The sequence below is a fragment of the Aythya marila genome (genome assembly GCF_965140915.1).
Source record: "Aythya marila genome assembly, chromosome: 12".
Lineage (NCBI taxonomy): Eukaryota > Metazoa > Chordata > Aves > Anseriformes > Anatidae > Aythya > Aythya marila.
Window position 1 is genome coordinate 10,934,294 of NC_139053.1, and position 16,617 is coordinate 10,950,910.

Below are 16,617 nucleotides of genomic sequence, written 5' to 3' on the forward strand. Positions count from 1 at the left end.
TTGGCCGGGAGCTGCTCACTTGTGTGAAAAAATGACCCCTGCAGCACTGCCAAAGTCAGTGAGACCTTGGGTGATCTGCTGCAGTGCTGCTGATCGCATGCATCCCCTCAGCCCTGGGGCTGTTTTCACTCGCCCGCGCAGCACTGCTGAGATGCGTTAACTTGACTGGAGAGGTAAAGAAACACAGCCATTTCTTCCCACTTTTCTTTTTTTTTCTTTCCTATTTTTCTAGGATATGGAAACCACTCTCAGTATTGTTTAAAAAAAAAAACAACACAACACAAAACATCGTGATACTGGATTGAATCATAAGATCTTAAAGAAGTTTTATTTCAGGCTATTTTACTTGCCTTCTGGGTTTTGTATTTTTTTTTTTAAGGTTTCATGGTTCAGATTAAGGAAATTTTCTAAAACACCCATGAGGGTTAGGGTCATACTTCTTAAACAAAAGCTGCGGTTCTTATGGAATAACATCACTTCAAGAATTATTGTGAAAGGAAAAAAAAAAGGCAACAACCTAGATATGAGAGATGACAAAATGACATGCTGTATATGGGAAAGAATGCATACTGCTGCAGCTGGCTATAGTGATGTAATAGGATGCAGATAGAGGGGAAAAATAAGCCCTATAATATAGGATTTTTTTTTTTCTTTTTAATATTGAGAAAGTCTTTTCCCAGCTGCACTTTGAATGCAGTGCTGTAAGCGGCTGCTGGGGAGTTCTGTCTGAGATGGCAGAAATCTGACTGTCCTTTGTGAGGGGCATTCACAGCCCAGGCGGGCAGAGCCACGGTGACCGAGGGGGCCTGCTGGTGACACCGAGCCCAGTGGAGTACTGCTGAAAACAAAACAACTGTTGTAGCATGGCCGTGAGCTGTGCACGTTGTGGCTTGGCATTTTGGGGGCTCATTGGGATGGGATAATGCTGTGGGTCTTCAAACAGCTAAAGGGAATCACTCCTTGGTAGATATTGCTAGTAGTCTAGGAAAGGCAATCCCCTTTGCCTTTAAAACTGGGTTTTGAACTGGTGTGTTAATGGTTTCAGGGGTGGTCTGTGATTTTAGGTAGTATTAGTCCAAGTGCATGGAGGGGATCTTTCCTGTGTTTAACGCTGATTTCTGGGCAATGTGTTATGTACTGCTGCTGCAGTGCCACACAAGGAATGAAAGTGCCAGATGTGCACTGCTCCAGAACCATGGTGCTGGTTAGACATTAAGGCAAGGGACTCTACTGGAAAATCCAAGTTTTTTCTTTTTTTTTTTGTGCCTCTGGCTTTTGAACTACGAGAGTCAATTTGTGATCGGGTTTTGATGTTTTCCCATGTAACTATGGGGGCTGAAACTCAACTTTTAGACAAAAGCTGAATTCTCATTAAAACACTTCAGGAACTTCATGTTGAAATAAAACCCTAAATGTGACAGCCCTTGTGAGAAATAAAGGGATCTGGGATACTTTGTGCAGTCACTTAGAGTGCAAAGTCCTTAGGGCATCTTTTATTTATCTGCAGCACACAATCCATGCAGGCTGTAAAAATAATGGATCTTGCAGCCTGTTGAAAGTATTCAGCAGTTCTTTAGGAAAGAGCTTACTGATTGTATTTAGAGACCATATTCCTGATAAAACTAAGCAATTTCCTGTGTGGTTACCAAAGAAAATATCACTCGTGCATTTTTACTGCTTGTGCTTTTCATTATGGATCTATATTATATATCTGAAATTCTGAATGGGTCTGTAAAGTCAACTAGAAATTTGTATAAGCAGTTCTTTCCTCTAAAAAGTGAAATATTATCCAAAAAAAAGGGGGAAAAAAATCTGCGCTTTTTTGCTGCAGTCAGGTAAATCACTATGTGACTAGTTTTTCAGTGAAAGATTGCAGCAGGCAGCATTTCTGAAAAATCGTGTATGGTTCACAAGCATAAATCGTGCCAGACTCTGGCTTTCACTGAGTGCTGCTTATTGTTGTCAGGAGAGCATAATCCAAGCTCAGCGCGGGTAGTGCAGCGCTCAGCAGCGTGGTGCAGGTGAAGAAGTGGCGAGGATGCAGCGTTCGAACGCAGCCTCTAGCAGGTAGCACTGACAGACGGAAACTGGCATCAGCTGGGCATCCTGCTTCCCTCGGTGTTGTTGTGCAGGCATGTCCCACGGGTATTGAATCAGAGCAGGAATTAGGAAGAGGCAATTTCTTCTCAAACGCTGCAGTCAACATCATTAAGGATTATATTCCCCAACTGTAGATTGGGTGCTCCATGGCCATAGTTGTAACAGATGGTCTGGATGTCTCGCCTATGAAGGGCAAACCCAGCATCCTTTCCCAGTGCTGAGGTAGGGAATGTAAGCCATTAATTATCAGTTTCTTCTTTTTTTTATATGGAGTCATGGAAAATGACATTTTAAAGACTTTAAATAAAATGTTTGAAACCAATCTGGTTTCAGTTACAGCTTTCTTTAGATATATTGATATACTATATCCTTGATAGTAGACTAAGACAGTGTTCATTGACAGCTGTGAATAGAAGAATAATTGAAACCCTGCCCATCCTTTCAGGACTCCTGGGTCGAAGCAGACATTGCTCAGTCCAACAGGACGACCGTCTGCCATTGCTTGAGAGAGCTCTTAGGAACAAGTGCTGAAGCTTTGCCTTCTCCTTTGAGTTAATAAACCTGTTTTGCCTGAGTAAGGAATATTGTAAAGATTTGAGATTACTGTTTAAAAGAAAAAAAAAGGCTTAGATGAGAGGAATTGTGCTTTACAAATTTACATTGAATCTAAATATGATGTGGATTGCATCAGTAATGGTGATGGTGTAACTCACTGTGGGTTATTTATTTATTTTGCAGAAAACCACTACACTAAGCAGCCTCCAGTCCAGATAATTGTTAGCTACTAATTGGCTCTGAGGAGTTAAGCACTCATAATTGAGGACATTAGTGACTGGTTTGGATCATCATTGCCGTCTGTGAGCTCAGGACATGACACACCTACACAACCAGCCAAGAAGTGACACGCGTAGCTCACAGTTGTGGTGCTAACCAGAAATGTTGTCATGGTACGGGCAGTCCTGTGGGCTCCTGTGGTTCCAGGGAATACCCGTGCCACTCTGCCCTGGGCACAAGGTGGATGGGTCCCTGAGGCTGGCCTCAGGCCATGTAATGGTATGGATGTGCTACGGATGTGCACAGGGGGCTGCTTGGCTTCTGCCCTGCTCCTCTCCAGCATGTTGGCAGCAGTGCAGCCTTTAATACATAAATGCCCCCGCTTCTGAAATACAAAGGGTGGGTGAAGTTCTGAATCAACAGAGCATCCAGGCTCAAGAATTTACTAAGTATAGGGATGCTGCTGAATTAAACACAGCACAGCATGCCTTTTCTTGACCTCTTGTCAAGCATGAAGTTAGGCGATGTGGCAGTGTTTTACAGATTTCATGGAACAGCCTTGAACTTCTTTGCTTTTAAATAGCATTCGGAAAACTCTTAATGAAGAATGGTTGAAGAATAAAAGAATCTATAGAGCTTGGCATGAAACTAATAACTGTTTAATTTCATATGTGAGGAAAAAGATATAACTGTTGTACCAGTGGAAAATGAGTTATGGCTCCTCTGCTAATACACTTGGAAAAAAATGAAAAATGGCTATAAAATAACAGTGGTAATTTAATGTCTACGGGGAGTGGTATTTAACAAAATTAAATGATCTTAAAACCTGACTGGTTCAAATTCCTAGCAAGTAAGAACAGGACCAGCGATCACAAGCTGATTCCAGCATTCCAGGTGGATTTGGCTGGGTTACCAACTCGTAATCTGCTTACCCTACGCCCAACTTTAAAGCTCCTTAAAACCAGGCTGCTCAAAAACACCGGCAAAAGCGTTCCCCTCAGCCTATCGCGGGCTGGTAAGAGAGCTGTTCGCCTCCCGAGTAACCAAAATACGGCTCCGCTCTGCGGGACTCGAGGCTCTCCTGGAGCAGCAGCCGGGCCCTGAGGGCGCCGCCGCCCGGGCTCGCTCCCAGCCCCGCTGCCGGCCCTCCCGTGCCCCCTGGCGGCCGGAGCGGCCCGGCCGTGCCCCGGCAGCCCCGGGCCGGGCGATCTCGGGCCGGGCGCTGCGGCTGCCCGCGGGCTTCCCCCGGGGTTCGCCCCGTCCGCAAGGCGGCGGCGCGGAGCCTTCCCCGAGAGCAGCCCCCCTCCGCTCGCCGCGGGTTTAGGTGGATGCGAGGCCGCCTGCTTGGGTCGAGAGGGAAGCGAGGAGCACAAGGAGCTCTTCTCGGGTGCTGCCTGCGCTGCGCGGGGCTGATTTTGGTGGGCGGTAGGCAGCCGCGTTGCAATTCACGGTCTAGAGGGGAGCAGTCAGAGCAAACTTGTGAAAACCTCTATCCTCAGCCTTTAAAAGCTCTCGCTGAGCTGAGTGCTTTTGCAGCCTGGTGGTGCGGGGAGCTCTCAACCCCTCAGCCTTGTGGAGGAGGCACAACCCACAGTGTGGAGCATCCCAGGCCTCTTGCTGCTCTGGGGCCACTGGAAAAGTTCTTCAAAAGATACAAGCTGCACATTCGGCTCTAGCTTAAATTGTGCAGATTGTTTAATAAAGATGATTAGTTTGGAATTACTCTCCACTAGTAGCCTCAAAGACAAGGAGTGTTTGTGAAACCTGCAAGGTGCATTTTTGGGGCTGCAGATTTTGCTGTTTACCTGCATGCTGCTGCTTGCTGTACAAGGCTGACCACGCTCAAACCATTAATAGTCCAACCTCTGCCCAATAGTTTAAAAACAGAAAATGTGGCAGTTTAAAATTATCCCTTTCTGAAAAAGGATGCACTTTTATCTTCTTGTAAAATTAGTCATAATGTGACAATTTCTTTTCTTATACAGAAGAGGGTTAAACCAGAAAAACTTCAAGCTTTTAAAGCCATTTTGCTAACAGTCTTCACAAAATAATCTGTCACTTGAATAACATTCAAAGGAGGCGACACTGACAGGTACTGACTGTACTTGCAGGAAGGGCGCACCAGGACTGTAAATGACCTCGCTGCAAAAGTTGTGATGTGGGCTATGATCAGTATAGTACTTACAGGCAAATGCAAATGCTACCTCAACCAAAAACAGCCCTGCAAACACCCTGATCCCGTTCTGTAACTGACAAGCATCATTTGGGAACTGTCCTGAGTATGTACATGGGCACACACTGGATATGACCAATTAATTTACAAATTGCTCAAAATTACAAATTGTTCAAAACTGCAGAGCCTTGTTTAGCACTGGGAAGGAGAGCTGGTTGTGCCCACCCACACGGCGCCTTCCTGCACTGACCTGTACGGAGGGCAGACCTGCACTACGGTCCTTATGGTCCTTGGTCCTTACGTGGTGAGGGGAGGCTGGGAGGCGGCCTCATGTAAGTAACAAAGAAGACGGGCGTGCTGCTAGTGCTTGGTTCTGTTCCATTTTATTTGAGTAGTGCTGCTGCAATGTGTTTATATCAAAGGAGAAGTTAAAGCCTGTATGATAGGATTTTTGTTGTTTTGAATTGAGAACTCCTTTTATTCTGCTAATCCTTTCACCGGCTGCAGGCTCTGTCTGCTCTTTTCAAGCTCACAGTCCACTGCTTTATTTCCTGCTCCTCTGTTCTGACTCTTGTACTTGGTCTGATTTCTCTACTTCCTTAACTTCTGACTTGTTCTCCTCTTCTCTTGCCAGTGTGGGGATATGCGGGCTGCATTTCATTACCTTGGTGAGCAAACCTCAGCCTGCCTTGCCCCCTCTATGTGCTGCAATGAATACCGCAGATAAGGCAGAAATACTGGGAAAAGCCTTCTGCTACGGAGTAGGAGACATTTTCCTGGGGAGTTTGTCACAGGAGTAACACAGTGTGAGCTCCAGCACACTGCCATGCAGCGTGTGTGGTGGCAGGGCTGGGGCCATGCAGGGATTACAACCAGCCACCTCGGAGCTTCATATCCCACCTTCCCTTTCTGCTCTTGTCCTGGGCACCTAGAGCAGCATTCACAGTAGGGCAGTGCTGCCAGATGAGACAAGGGGGCCCCTTGCCTGTGGGCATTTAGTATATAAAGGACTCTTGAAGCAGAACACTAATGTGGTGTTAAGAGAAGGCTTTGCACCGTCTGCTAATTTCCAAAGAGAAACTGAACCCCAAACCTACTGTGGTGCTCTGAGAGGGATGGAAAGGAAACCCCTCTTGTTTCTAAAATGCCTGGGTTGCCCTGGAAAGAAAGTGCAGCACTGCACACTATAAATAGTGCAGCTTTGTGCTGTATTAGCCCTTGTTATCTGACTGTCTTATGTCTGTTTTCTGTGCTCTTTGGGCCTCAGTATCCAGACCTGGAAGTTTACCTGAAAGCAGCACAGAGGTGTTGTTAAATCTGATGTAGGTCCTAACGCCCTGCCCTGCAGGCATGCTGGGGGTAGGGTGGGGGTCTTCTCTAGCACACCATTTGCCTGATCACCAGCAGAAAACTCCTGATTTTCTGAAAAGCAACTGATAGTAGAACAAGATATCCCAGTTGTGGCTTAAGAGGCAGATGCCAGACCATGCAACTGGTTTAATGTTTGTTCCTTGACTGAGAAATCTTACTAGAGACAGTTGTGCCTCTGGGACAGCTCTCCCGTGCCCTCTGCACCTGCAATAATCTTCAGTATTTATCAAGAAGAAAAGCAATTACAAAACGCTGCTCTGCAGCTCACCAGCCTAGCTTTAATACCAGCCAAAGAGTTCAGCTGTGTTGGGGAATGCTGTGGGTCAGACGAGGACAATATGACGAATACAGCTTTTTGCCAGCCCAGGCTCTTCAGTCCTGCTCAGTCCAGTGGCAGGGACCCTTGCACCGAGCATAACTTGTGTCATGGAAAAAATGTATATATTTTTAAATCTCTATTTGTCTGGCTCATTGTGTATGAGCATGGTGAACAGATTTATTGAACAGTCTGGAAAATTTATCAGCAATTGCTGCCCAGCAGGAACGCCTCTTCCTGTCTGTTCCTGAAAGTTGTCAGTCTTCATGGAGGTATCATCATTTGCCCAGTTGCCTAATTAGAAAGATGCAATGGTATGCAATTTCAGGAGTTGCACAGTACACTCATCCAAGGGCACAGAAGGAACTTCTTTGTGAGATGGTGCCAGCGGAAGAGACCAGCCTGGAAGCTGGCACTGGCTCCCTGACCCCCACCTCGCTGTGGCACCTCCCTGCTCACCTCGCCTGGGATCATTCTGCAGCTTTTTGCTGCAAAAAACATTCCTCTTTTAATGCACGTACATTCAGCAAAGTGAATATTGTGAATTCAAAACGTCTTTACGTGCATTGAGGCCCTTTCAACTCTCAGCTGTGGCTGCCAGAACCTGCAAGTGAGCCGTGCTTACCCCAGGACTCTGTGGCAGCAAAGGGACTCGGGGTGACACCTGGCAGTGCATTTTTAAAACAAGAAAATATGAAAGGAATAGCAACAAGCTACCCAAAAACTGTTGTGGTATATGTCAGGTTAGAGGAAGAGGTTGAACAGAAATCTCCTTTAAGCTCTACTGCCATTGCCTGTGCTCTTATACAAACTGTATTTTGGATGCAGATATAAACGGGACACGCACAAAGTTTGCTGCTCTTGTAGGTTTCACAGCTCTGTAATCAGAAATCAGTCAGGCACTCAAATTTACATTCTGGTTGTAAATCTGTGCTAGCAAAATTCTGCTGTAGTTAATGTTACCTGTATTAGCACAGTGTCATTACATCTCTAAATGGCTTTGTCTCTGTTCTAGCAAATACAAAGATATCCTTAAGTTTCATTAAAGTCAACAAACTCACGTGGAATTTAAAAGCAAAAAATGGTATTCAAGTATGTTTCCCGGGGTGGGCACAACTACTGCACAATGGCTTGGGACCAGTTAAGAAAAAGGTCTTTAATCTTCTGTTGGGAGCCCGAGCGCTAAGGGGAGGCATTCCTTCTGTATGTACTCAAAATATGTACAGGATTTCGGTACCTTTTGTAATAGTCTGCTTAAATCTTACTGTGTTGCTTGGTAACTAGCTGTGTCCACAGTGAACAAACACACAGACATATCCTACTGGTCTCTGGCAGAGTTTACTGTAAGAAATTGCTTTAATGCAACAAGATCTACCAGCAGTAGTACAAAAAAAGTTTGTCGGCTTATTTTTAATTCCAAGTATTTTAATTCTGTGATAAATATAGAAATCTCTTCAAAGCTGAAGGCTAGGCATGTGAAGACACCACCCAGAAACAAATTTTTCTTTCCCTTTTCTTAAAATATCAATTCAGCTATTTTTTAATTTAGCTGAGTCTAAGCACAGTGTTTGGAAGTAACAAGCTTGGGTACTTTGCTGGTTTATGCTAACTCATGCTATTACTATTTTCAAGATGCTTAATAAAATGAGCTGATTATTTATGTTTCCAAAGTGCATGGCTTTTCAAGTTTTCAGACTGAAATTAAGAAAATCGGAAACAATGAAACTTATAAGCGTTTACAAGAGTTCAAGCTCAGCACTACTTCTTTGGAAAGCCAAACCAAACCACTCTGCACCCCCTCACCATTTAGAAGAGTTAATCTGCTATCAGTAGCACTGTTTATTTCCAAGATTTCTCGTTCATTTTGTCAGTTTGCATTTATGAAGTCCTAGGACGGTGTTTCTGAAATGGTTTGGTCTGCCATTCAAGGACATCAGAACTGTCTATGTTTAAAATTAGTGATGAAACAAGGTTCGAACCCCCAGGTTTCCAGCTACCCAGGAGACAGGTCTGCTATAAAAACAGGACAAAATCTGAGCAGAAGAAATAAGTCAGAAGGAAGTGAAAATGAAATATAGTTTGAGATGACCTCCCTGAAAACAAGCAAGCAAGCCCCGTTGTATTAAGCTCTCGGGAGAACTGTTAAAGAATTCTGAAAGTAATTCAGAGAAGGAACTCAGCCTCTTGTTTTCATCCTTCTAGTCCATTCCTTGCTATTCCCTAACAAAAACTGATCCCAGGAGTGTTTTGTACTAAAGGATGATTTTTTTGTGGTATGAAAGCATACAGTTTTAAGCTGTAAGTCCTTGTATTCCTTGAAAATCTTATCTTTAACTTTATGGAGATGCACATACTGATCCTTTCCAAGGCACGGGTTGGCAGGGAGGAAAGGAATGCTCCTCTGAATTCATAAACCGTCCTCACAGGGTGTGAGCAGGAGTGAATGATCTCACAGCAGTATATGGGACTACGAAATACCCATCTTGTATGATGTGTGCTAATAGTTGGTTCTCACTGTCTCATAGTAATTGCACAATGTAACAGCAAAAAGATGCAAAATGCTCAGGAACTACAAAAGACTAGAAAACTATCGATGCTTTTCTTTGCCGAACCATTAGCTTATTATGTTATGCACAAATATTCAACTGCAAGGAGTTTCCTGGAAAACTGCGTAATTTGTAGAGAAGGCACTTCCATATGTGAACTCAAGTTCTGTTGTCCACTGTCTGAATGCTTCTCTGTAGGGACTAAAGAGATCTAGAAAAGAAAAGCAGCTTTTTCTAGCTGTATTGCCCATCCCTGTGTGATTATCTGGTCCAGATTTAATGTAGCATTTTTAATGCATCTGTGACTTGTCTGGTGTCACAGGTGAATGTAACAGGCAGCCTCATGACATGAAGTGACATAGATCATATAACATTGTAGATTTTAGTTCTCTGACCTAGTGTATTCGATCAAAGAATGAGATTCTTTCTTAAGTTGATTTTTCCTGGCTTTTGTGACTCTAAATAATGTCTTTTTATTGTTTAAATATATTTTTTGTGGTTTATTATATTAAGATGTTTGGCCTGATCTAGATTATGTGGCTTCATGAAACTGATGAAAGAACTATTGTTCTTCACAGAAGAAAAACTGCCGCTCATCCAGATCACTGACCTATTTCTTGGAGTCAGAAGTAACCTTTCTGAAGTCTTCCTGATTTCTAATGCTATGTTTTACATTATTGATCTTGAAGCCCTATGTTTGATGTGCAGTTACAACAGTATTTAAGGATCAAGTAAAAAAAAATCAACTTGCCAAATGCCGAAATGGTTTATTTCTTCATAAGGTTTAGTACTATTCTAAAGAAAGCTGGAAATGAATTGGAGCAATTCAGCTGTTGGGGTTATTCCATTACTCAATGATACAGCCATTCCTCAGACTTAAACATCACCAGTAAATGCCTCTCCACCTTTCTTTCTCTGAAATCCAGTGGAATTTGTCCCTGTTGTCTGAAAGGAATGAGGAAGCATGTCCAGGAGCAAGAATTCAATCAGCTCATGGTAACACGAGAGTGGGCCATTCATTACCCCGAAATCAGAAAAATAGAACCTATGAGTTCCTGAAGATGGGAACAATTTGTAGAGAACCATTCCTCTAATCTTGCTTTTCAGCCCCAACGACCAGAGGCCAGTGCCAGAAGAACACGACAGGAGAATAAACTACTACTGCATAAGGAGTTTTTTTTTTGAGGCTGGCATGCAAAGAAAATGTATTTACCATTATATATGGCTTTCTTCTGCAGGAGAACAGGGCTTTCGTATTCTCTATGCTTTCTCACTATACAGAGAGGGACAGAGGCATTTAAAATGGAATTAGGATGCCGAGATGCTCAGTCCATGCTGGATTGCTGGTTCTTCACCATAGAATATCTGCTAAAGAAGCCTTTGGAAGACTTCTGGGTTTTTCAGGACCAGAAGAAAAAACAACACTGTTAGGATATTTTATATTTGGGGCACTTTGGTACTGACAAATGCCTTCTAATTTTGTCATGCAGCAATCAAGATGACAAAAAAGCGTGGCAGCTAATAGAAACTCCCCCTGCAGCCCAACAAAAAAACGGGGTCTTGAAAGGAAAAGTTTGGCACACAAAAAGCTCCAAACACAAAAAAGCTAAACCTCCACCAAACCATTTCTGCTTGTTGTGAGCCTGCCAAAGCAGAACAGACTTTCTCAACAGAAAAGGCTACATTATACTAGAAGGAAATGAGCTGCAAGGCACAGGAAAAGGGAACACGAGTGGAGATTTATGGCGCCACTGAAAGCAGGCACTGTACTGCCAGATCAGGAGTAAGACACTACTAAAAGATGCTACCTTTGTTTTTCTGTCTGTCAAGGAAGGAGAGTTTCTGTTGCAGGGTATCTGCAGTATTGACGTCTGTAACAAAGTCCATCAATTCAGCCTTCTAATCAGAGCAGCTGTGGTCTGCCTAATCAGAATTTTCCATTTTTTAGAAAAACAGAAGGAAAAAAAAACACTCAAACCCAAACCACCAGTCAATGAACATCTGCCAATTACTAACTAGCAAGGAGAACTGTTACAAACGTTGCAAGTTTCGCTTAAGTACTGACAACTTCCTAAAGTACAAATCTTGTGTGTGTTTTATTTTTTATTCTTTGAAAAAGTTTTCATTGTCTACTAATGCAGTTTCTGAAGATAATATGGAAGGATTTGGAAGGATTTGTTCATACTGATATTAACTTTTTTTTTTTTTTTTTATTGCTGTTCTTGCTCTCGGTATTGTACATGGGGGACTTCATGTGCTGAGTCCTCATGGATACAGACTGCGGCAGAAAGGCACATCTGTGGACAAACAAAACAGTTTCCCATTTCTGGCATGACTCAGTTAAGAAAAATATAAAGTTGTTTGTATTAATTAATTAACTTATGTTTATGCCAGGAATTTCTAGTTAGAGCTCTTTTTTGCCTCCCTCTGTGAAATCAGCCTGCGAGGTAGCCGGCTAGCCCTGAGAAGCTGCAGGACCTCCCTGGAATTTTACCAAGCTGAATTTGCACTTTGCCATGGATTTACTTGCAAGTAAAAACAACAGCATGTTTTCAGCTCCCTAAATGCACATGAAGGCCTACTCCAAAGGATCCTGATGGAGAACTATGTTGGCACCACCTCGAAAAACATGAGAACACACTATGGTCCCTTAAAATATATCATCCTATAAATGTAACTTGTACAAGCACTCTGGATGGACCTTTCTAGGTTTCTTTCTCTCAAAATGTAATATATGATCTTTCTCAGTAGCATACACCTTTTTTGATACTGGGTATCACCCAACTGAGGACACCTATCAGCTTTTCTTTACATATGGAACCTGGACATTGAATTTTCAGTAGTTAGGAAGCTCAGCCTATGACTCCGGACTGTGTGGAAAAATTCCTTCTCAAGTACTTCAAAAGTACCTTTGTGGTTTCTTATTACCAGGGAAGATGTACCATTTATCTTGAACAAAAACTGACTCTATTTATTTAACCATAATTTGCATTTATAAGAGGACAAGATATTGAATTACATTTCTATGCAGTCTAGGTCTGTCCTATTGTCCTGAAAAAAAGTAGTCATGTAGGTTTAAATACATTGTCTGCTATGCCAGCAAGCACCACGTGGAACTGAATGCTCAAAATATAAGTTAGCAACAAGTGTAACGGAGATAAGGAAGACTCTTTCTTTTTAGAAACATCTTTGTGTGTGTGTGTGAGAGAGAGACAGAACCACTGAGGTAATCTGTATTGCTCTCACAAGCCAGCAAACAAAAGCGTGTCCTGAAACTTCAGCTAGCTATGAAAGTGCACTGCTCACACACAGGCTCAGAGAGGGAGAAGCTCCTTGCTGCAACACCATTGTTTTGTGATTCCAGGTAGGATCACAGAAGTAGAAAGAAATCACCTCGAGATGTGGGTGTTTGTCATCTTTCTCTCATAATGTTTCTTTCTGCTACAGTCCTGTGACTTGGATACTGCTCCAGGAGAGTCCACCTGGCCTGTCTAGGAATGATCTCCTAATTATTCCTTAGGCTACTTGATAAAGAGGTGGATCTGACCAGCGCTGGTTGATTCAATGACCAACAAGCAGTTTCCTCAAGCAACAATGGCACATGAAACATTACCAAGTAGCTGGCATTAATACCTATCCATTACCACTTAAGTTCTTGTATTTTTTAAAAAACATAAGTATAAAAACTATTCCTAGCTCTTCATGTTCTCCTTGCTTAGTGTTAAGCGAGCAGCCTGCTGGATCCTGTAGTAGATTTCTGTATAAAAGCCTGTGGGACTTAGGGCATGTTAACATGACAGGAAGCACGCAGGAAGGCTGGTAAGTAGAGTTTTCTGTGAAGGGCAAGGAGGAAAAATCACATCCAGTGCAATTATAGCTCTTGGTGTCTCAGAGCGCTGTCCTTGGAAGTGGTATTTATGCAAATGTAAACTTCCTGTAGATCCTGTAGATGGATGCGTCGTTGTTAGTTAATGAGAACAATGCCAGGCAGGTGTAGTGGCAATCAAGGACATTTATTTGGTGGTTTTCTTGATGCATTAGCATCATGCAGATAATATTTTCCATTATGTGTTATGACAGTCCTGACAGGAGGAAGCACCTGCGATGTAAGGAGGCTTTTCGGCTCATATATATTCTGCTGAGACCATCAATAAGGTGGCTGGCTAACATCACCTGTGGGACAAAGTGAGTGTTGGTTTTTGGGTGATGTTGACAGACCAATTCCAGAAAGCTATTTCCAGAAACAGCAATAGCTGAACGTATTGCTCACAGGCCATCTGATAACAGTTCTGATAATATCACTGTGGGATGGGCTTGAATTGGGAAGCTGTTTATAGGAGATCTTATGCCAAGCTTAGGTGTGAACAGAATAAGTACTTCAAACGTGTTCAAGCAACCAACTGAAAGTCGGCTGATGCAGATAAATTCCACCTATGCTCAGCAATATAAGGAGATGTATTTAGTTTTAGCTGGCATATTGCATTGTGGCTCAATTTGAAGGTCTTCTAGTGGGTCTTATATAGCCTGGTTTATGCTATATGGATGTATGGATTTATACAACAGACTTCACCAAAATGTGAGTGTGACCCTATGCCGAATTGCATGCAGCTTTACAAGCCCAATAAACAAATGCTTTGAGAAGTTTAACTGGTATACATATATATATGTATGTATAAAACCACTTAATCTGTATAAAACAAGCAGTCAGACATCTCTTATTAAACAGTTAAACATCTCATGTATGCAACTTGTGCATACAGTTTCATGTACATTTCTAATGTAAGAATGGTAATTTTGTAACTCAGACCGAAAGTATCAGGCTGGTATCAGACCTTAATCAGGCTGCTGTTTGTAATTCTTGTACTTTTCTAAAGAACAGTGGAATGTGGCAGGAGCCACACAGAGCCAAGTCATGGAACTTCTTACCCTGTTTTCATCTGCATTGGCACAACTCTTATTGAAGGCACTGGATAAGAATTTCTCTGTATAGCTCATGTGCCTGTGCTCATAGAAAAGGCATGCAATAATCTTAATCACACATAGAGCTCTACAAATAATGTATAACCAGCTACGTAGAACATGCATAAAATAACCGTTGAATTAAATATGACATTGATTTGTGTGTCTCCTAAATAAATAGTAATTGGGTTTTCATGCAATTAGATAGTATCTACAAGTTATTACTTAGTAGACAATAAAGCACGTTACTACTTTTTAAGCTGCACCACTTCATCGGAGTATTGGCAAGGTTAATTTGCAGTGTAATTGAGTACGTTAGGAGGTTATTAATAGCATGAGAGATTTGTTTTCACTGTCTGTAACCATACTTAAGATGAAGCAGTTTGGGTGCTCCTACAGCAAGTCTCAGGCACTTTCCAAAATTCTGTAGCAGAGATGAATTGCCAGAAGGATTTGTTACTAAACTAAACACAGTGCTCAGTTTGACAGTCATTAAGTATCAGTTTCTTTTTAGCATTAAAACAACAAGTTTTTATATTTAGTACCTGTGTTTATATAAGGACACCCCTTAGAGGTGTTTTTTGCCTTAATTTGAAACAGCCTTCTTCTCTGAGTAGGCTTGTCTGCACACAAATCTTAAAGATGTTAAAGTAACAAAGTCCTAAGTGATGTGAGAAAGCTAGGCTGCTGGGAGAAGTCAGGGGCCATGAGATGGCTATAGAATAGGCATATTTGTATTCCTAACTCGATATACTTTGTTCTGCCATTTTTTGGGGGAATATTTTCCGTTACGAGACCAGTATTTTTAGGAAAAAGTTTTTCAGAACTCTATAAAGAGAGGATAACATTTTGTTTTGTAAATCTACTAAGATGGCATAGCAGTTTTCATGACATTGACAAATACCTCACTTGTAAAAGTAGTAAGAAAATTGTCCTACAATTGAACATACAGAAGGACGATGGAAGAGGAACAGTTTCTTTGCGGGGCGTTAGCACAGGCTGGGTCTGCCCCTGCTCCCTGAGCCAGGATGCGTCCCGTGGCGTAGGGCAGTTGGGGCGCTGCTGCTGGCTCTAGCAGCTGGAAGCCTGCAAAGCCTGAGCTGGATGAAGCGGTGCACCTGTACCTTGAGACGCTTCTTATTTCCACGGGTGCGACTGTGAAACTTCCTGGGGTTGTAATGGGCTACGAAGTATTGGGTGACTCTGATGTAACTGGGGTGCTCCCAAACACAGTGGTATCGATGTTCACACCTCAGTGCCTTCTCTTTCACCTTGCAGCATTGTGCTGGGGAGCGCTCAGAAATCAATCCGATTTGTTCCTTCGATTGCAAGTCATAGAATGCTTTATTTTAAACTAGCAGAATTAGTGTACAGTTGGCAATCACAAGCTTATTAATCACGTTTATACTCTGATATTCACAGTATTTCCCAAACACCCCCTCATGTTTTCCCTTCCTTTTACTAATTAGCAAAGATTTTCATTCCCTACATCCAACCTGTGGCTGGCAGGAACTGCAGCCGTCAGCTACAACGGGACGCTTGGCGGAGAGCTTACAGCTCACCGCATCAAACTAACTTTATCTCACAGCGCCAAACCATCCTCTTACATTTTTGTATCCGCAGCACCTCTCCACACTATTGGCATAAAGAAAACTTGCCAGAACATTGAGCGAAAAAGAAACAGCACTAACTCCACGCAGAGCAAGAAGAGGTTTAGCTCAAAGGCGGCATTTTCCCAGGGTTTCCAAGCAATCCGCCTTTGCCATGGGACGCGCCGGGCTTGGATAATTAAACCCCAGAAGGGAAAAAGGGTTTTGCCCCAGACGCGGGGACAGGGGCTGGCTCGGGAGCCCGGGGCTGCCGCCGTGCCCGAGCCCTCTGCACACCCTCCCCGCGCTACCTTTAGCGGGCAGGGAACCTGCGAGCCGCCCGGCAGCCTCGTGCCTCGAGACCCCCAACCCAGCCTCCCCTTCCCTCCCGCTCCGCTCGGCGGCAGCCACCGGTGCCGGGGGGCGAGCCGTCCCGCCCTTACCGATGATGATGGCACAGGCGCTGCCCAGCCCGATCTCCTTCTGCAGCGCCACCCGCGCCGGGCCGCCGGGCCGCTCCCCGCGCTGCTCCCCGCCCGCCATCGCTGCCCCGCGCCGCGCCGCGCTGCGCTGTCCCGCTCGGCCCCGCGCCGCGCATGCGCCGCCCCCGCTGAGGGGACGCTGAGGGGGGCTGAGGGCAGGGTGCTGGGGCTGGTGCGGGGCGAGGCGTTAGCGGCCGGCAGCGGGAGGGAGGGGGCAGCCCCGGCTCAGCCGCTGTCCCGCCGCCTTCCTTCAGTCACACAGTGCGGTGATTTGAAGGAAAAAGCCGCCCCGACCCGCGCCGGTGCG

The 16,617-nt window shown here is 43.8% G+C and overlaps 1 protein-coding gene across 1 annotated transcript in view; it reads right to left on the minus strand.

Annotated features, from left to right (window-relative positions):
* Positions 1-16,371, minus strand: part of SLC7A10 (solute carrier family 7 member 10) — a gene marked incomplete at both ends in the record, with an annotated part of 40,139 nt that extends 23,768 nt beyond the window's left edge. Inside the window, one exon of the mRNA XM_082770205.1 lies at positions 16,272-16,371. Within this exon, the coding sequence (XP_082626331.1) occupies positions 16,272-16,371 (100 nt within the window). The remainder of the gene's footprint in view (positions 1-16,271) is intronic.
* Between the last annotated feature and the right edge of the window lie 246 nt (positions 16,372-16,617).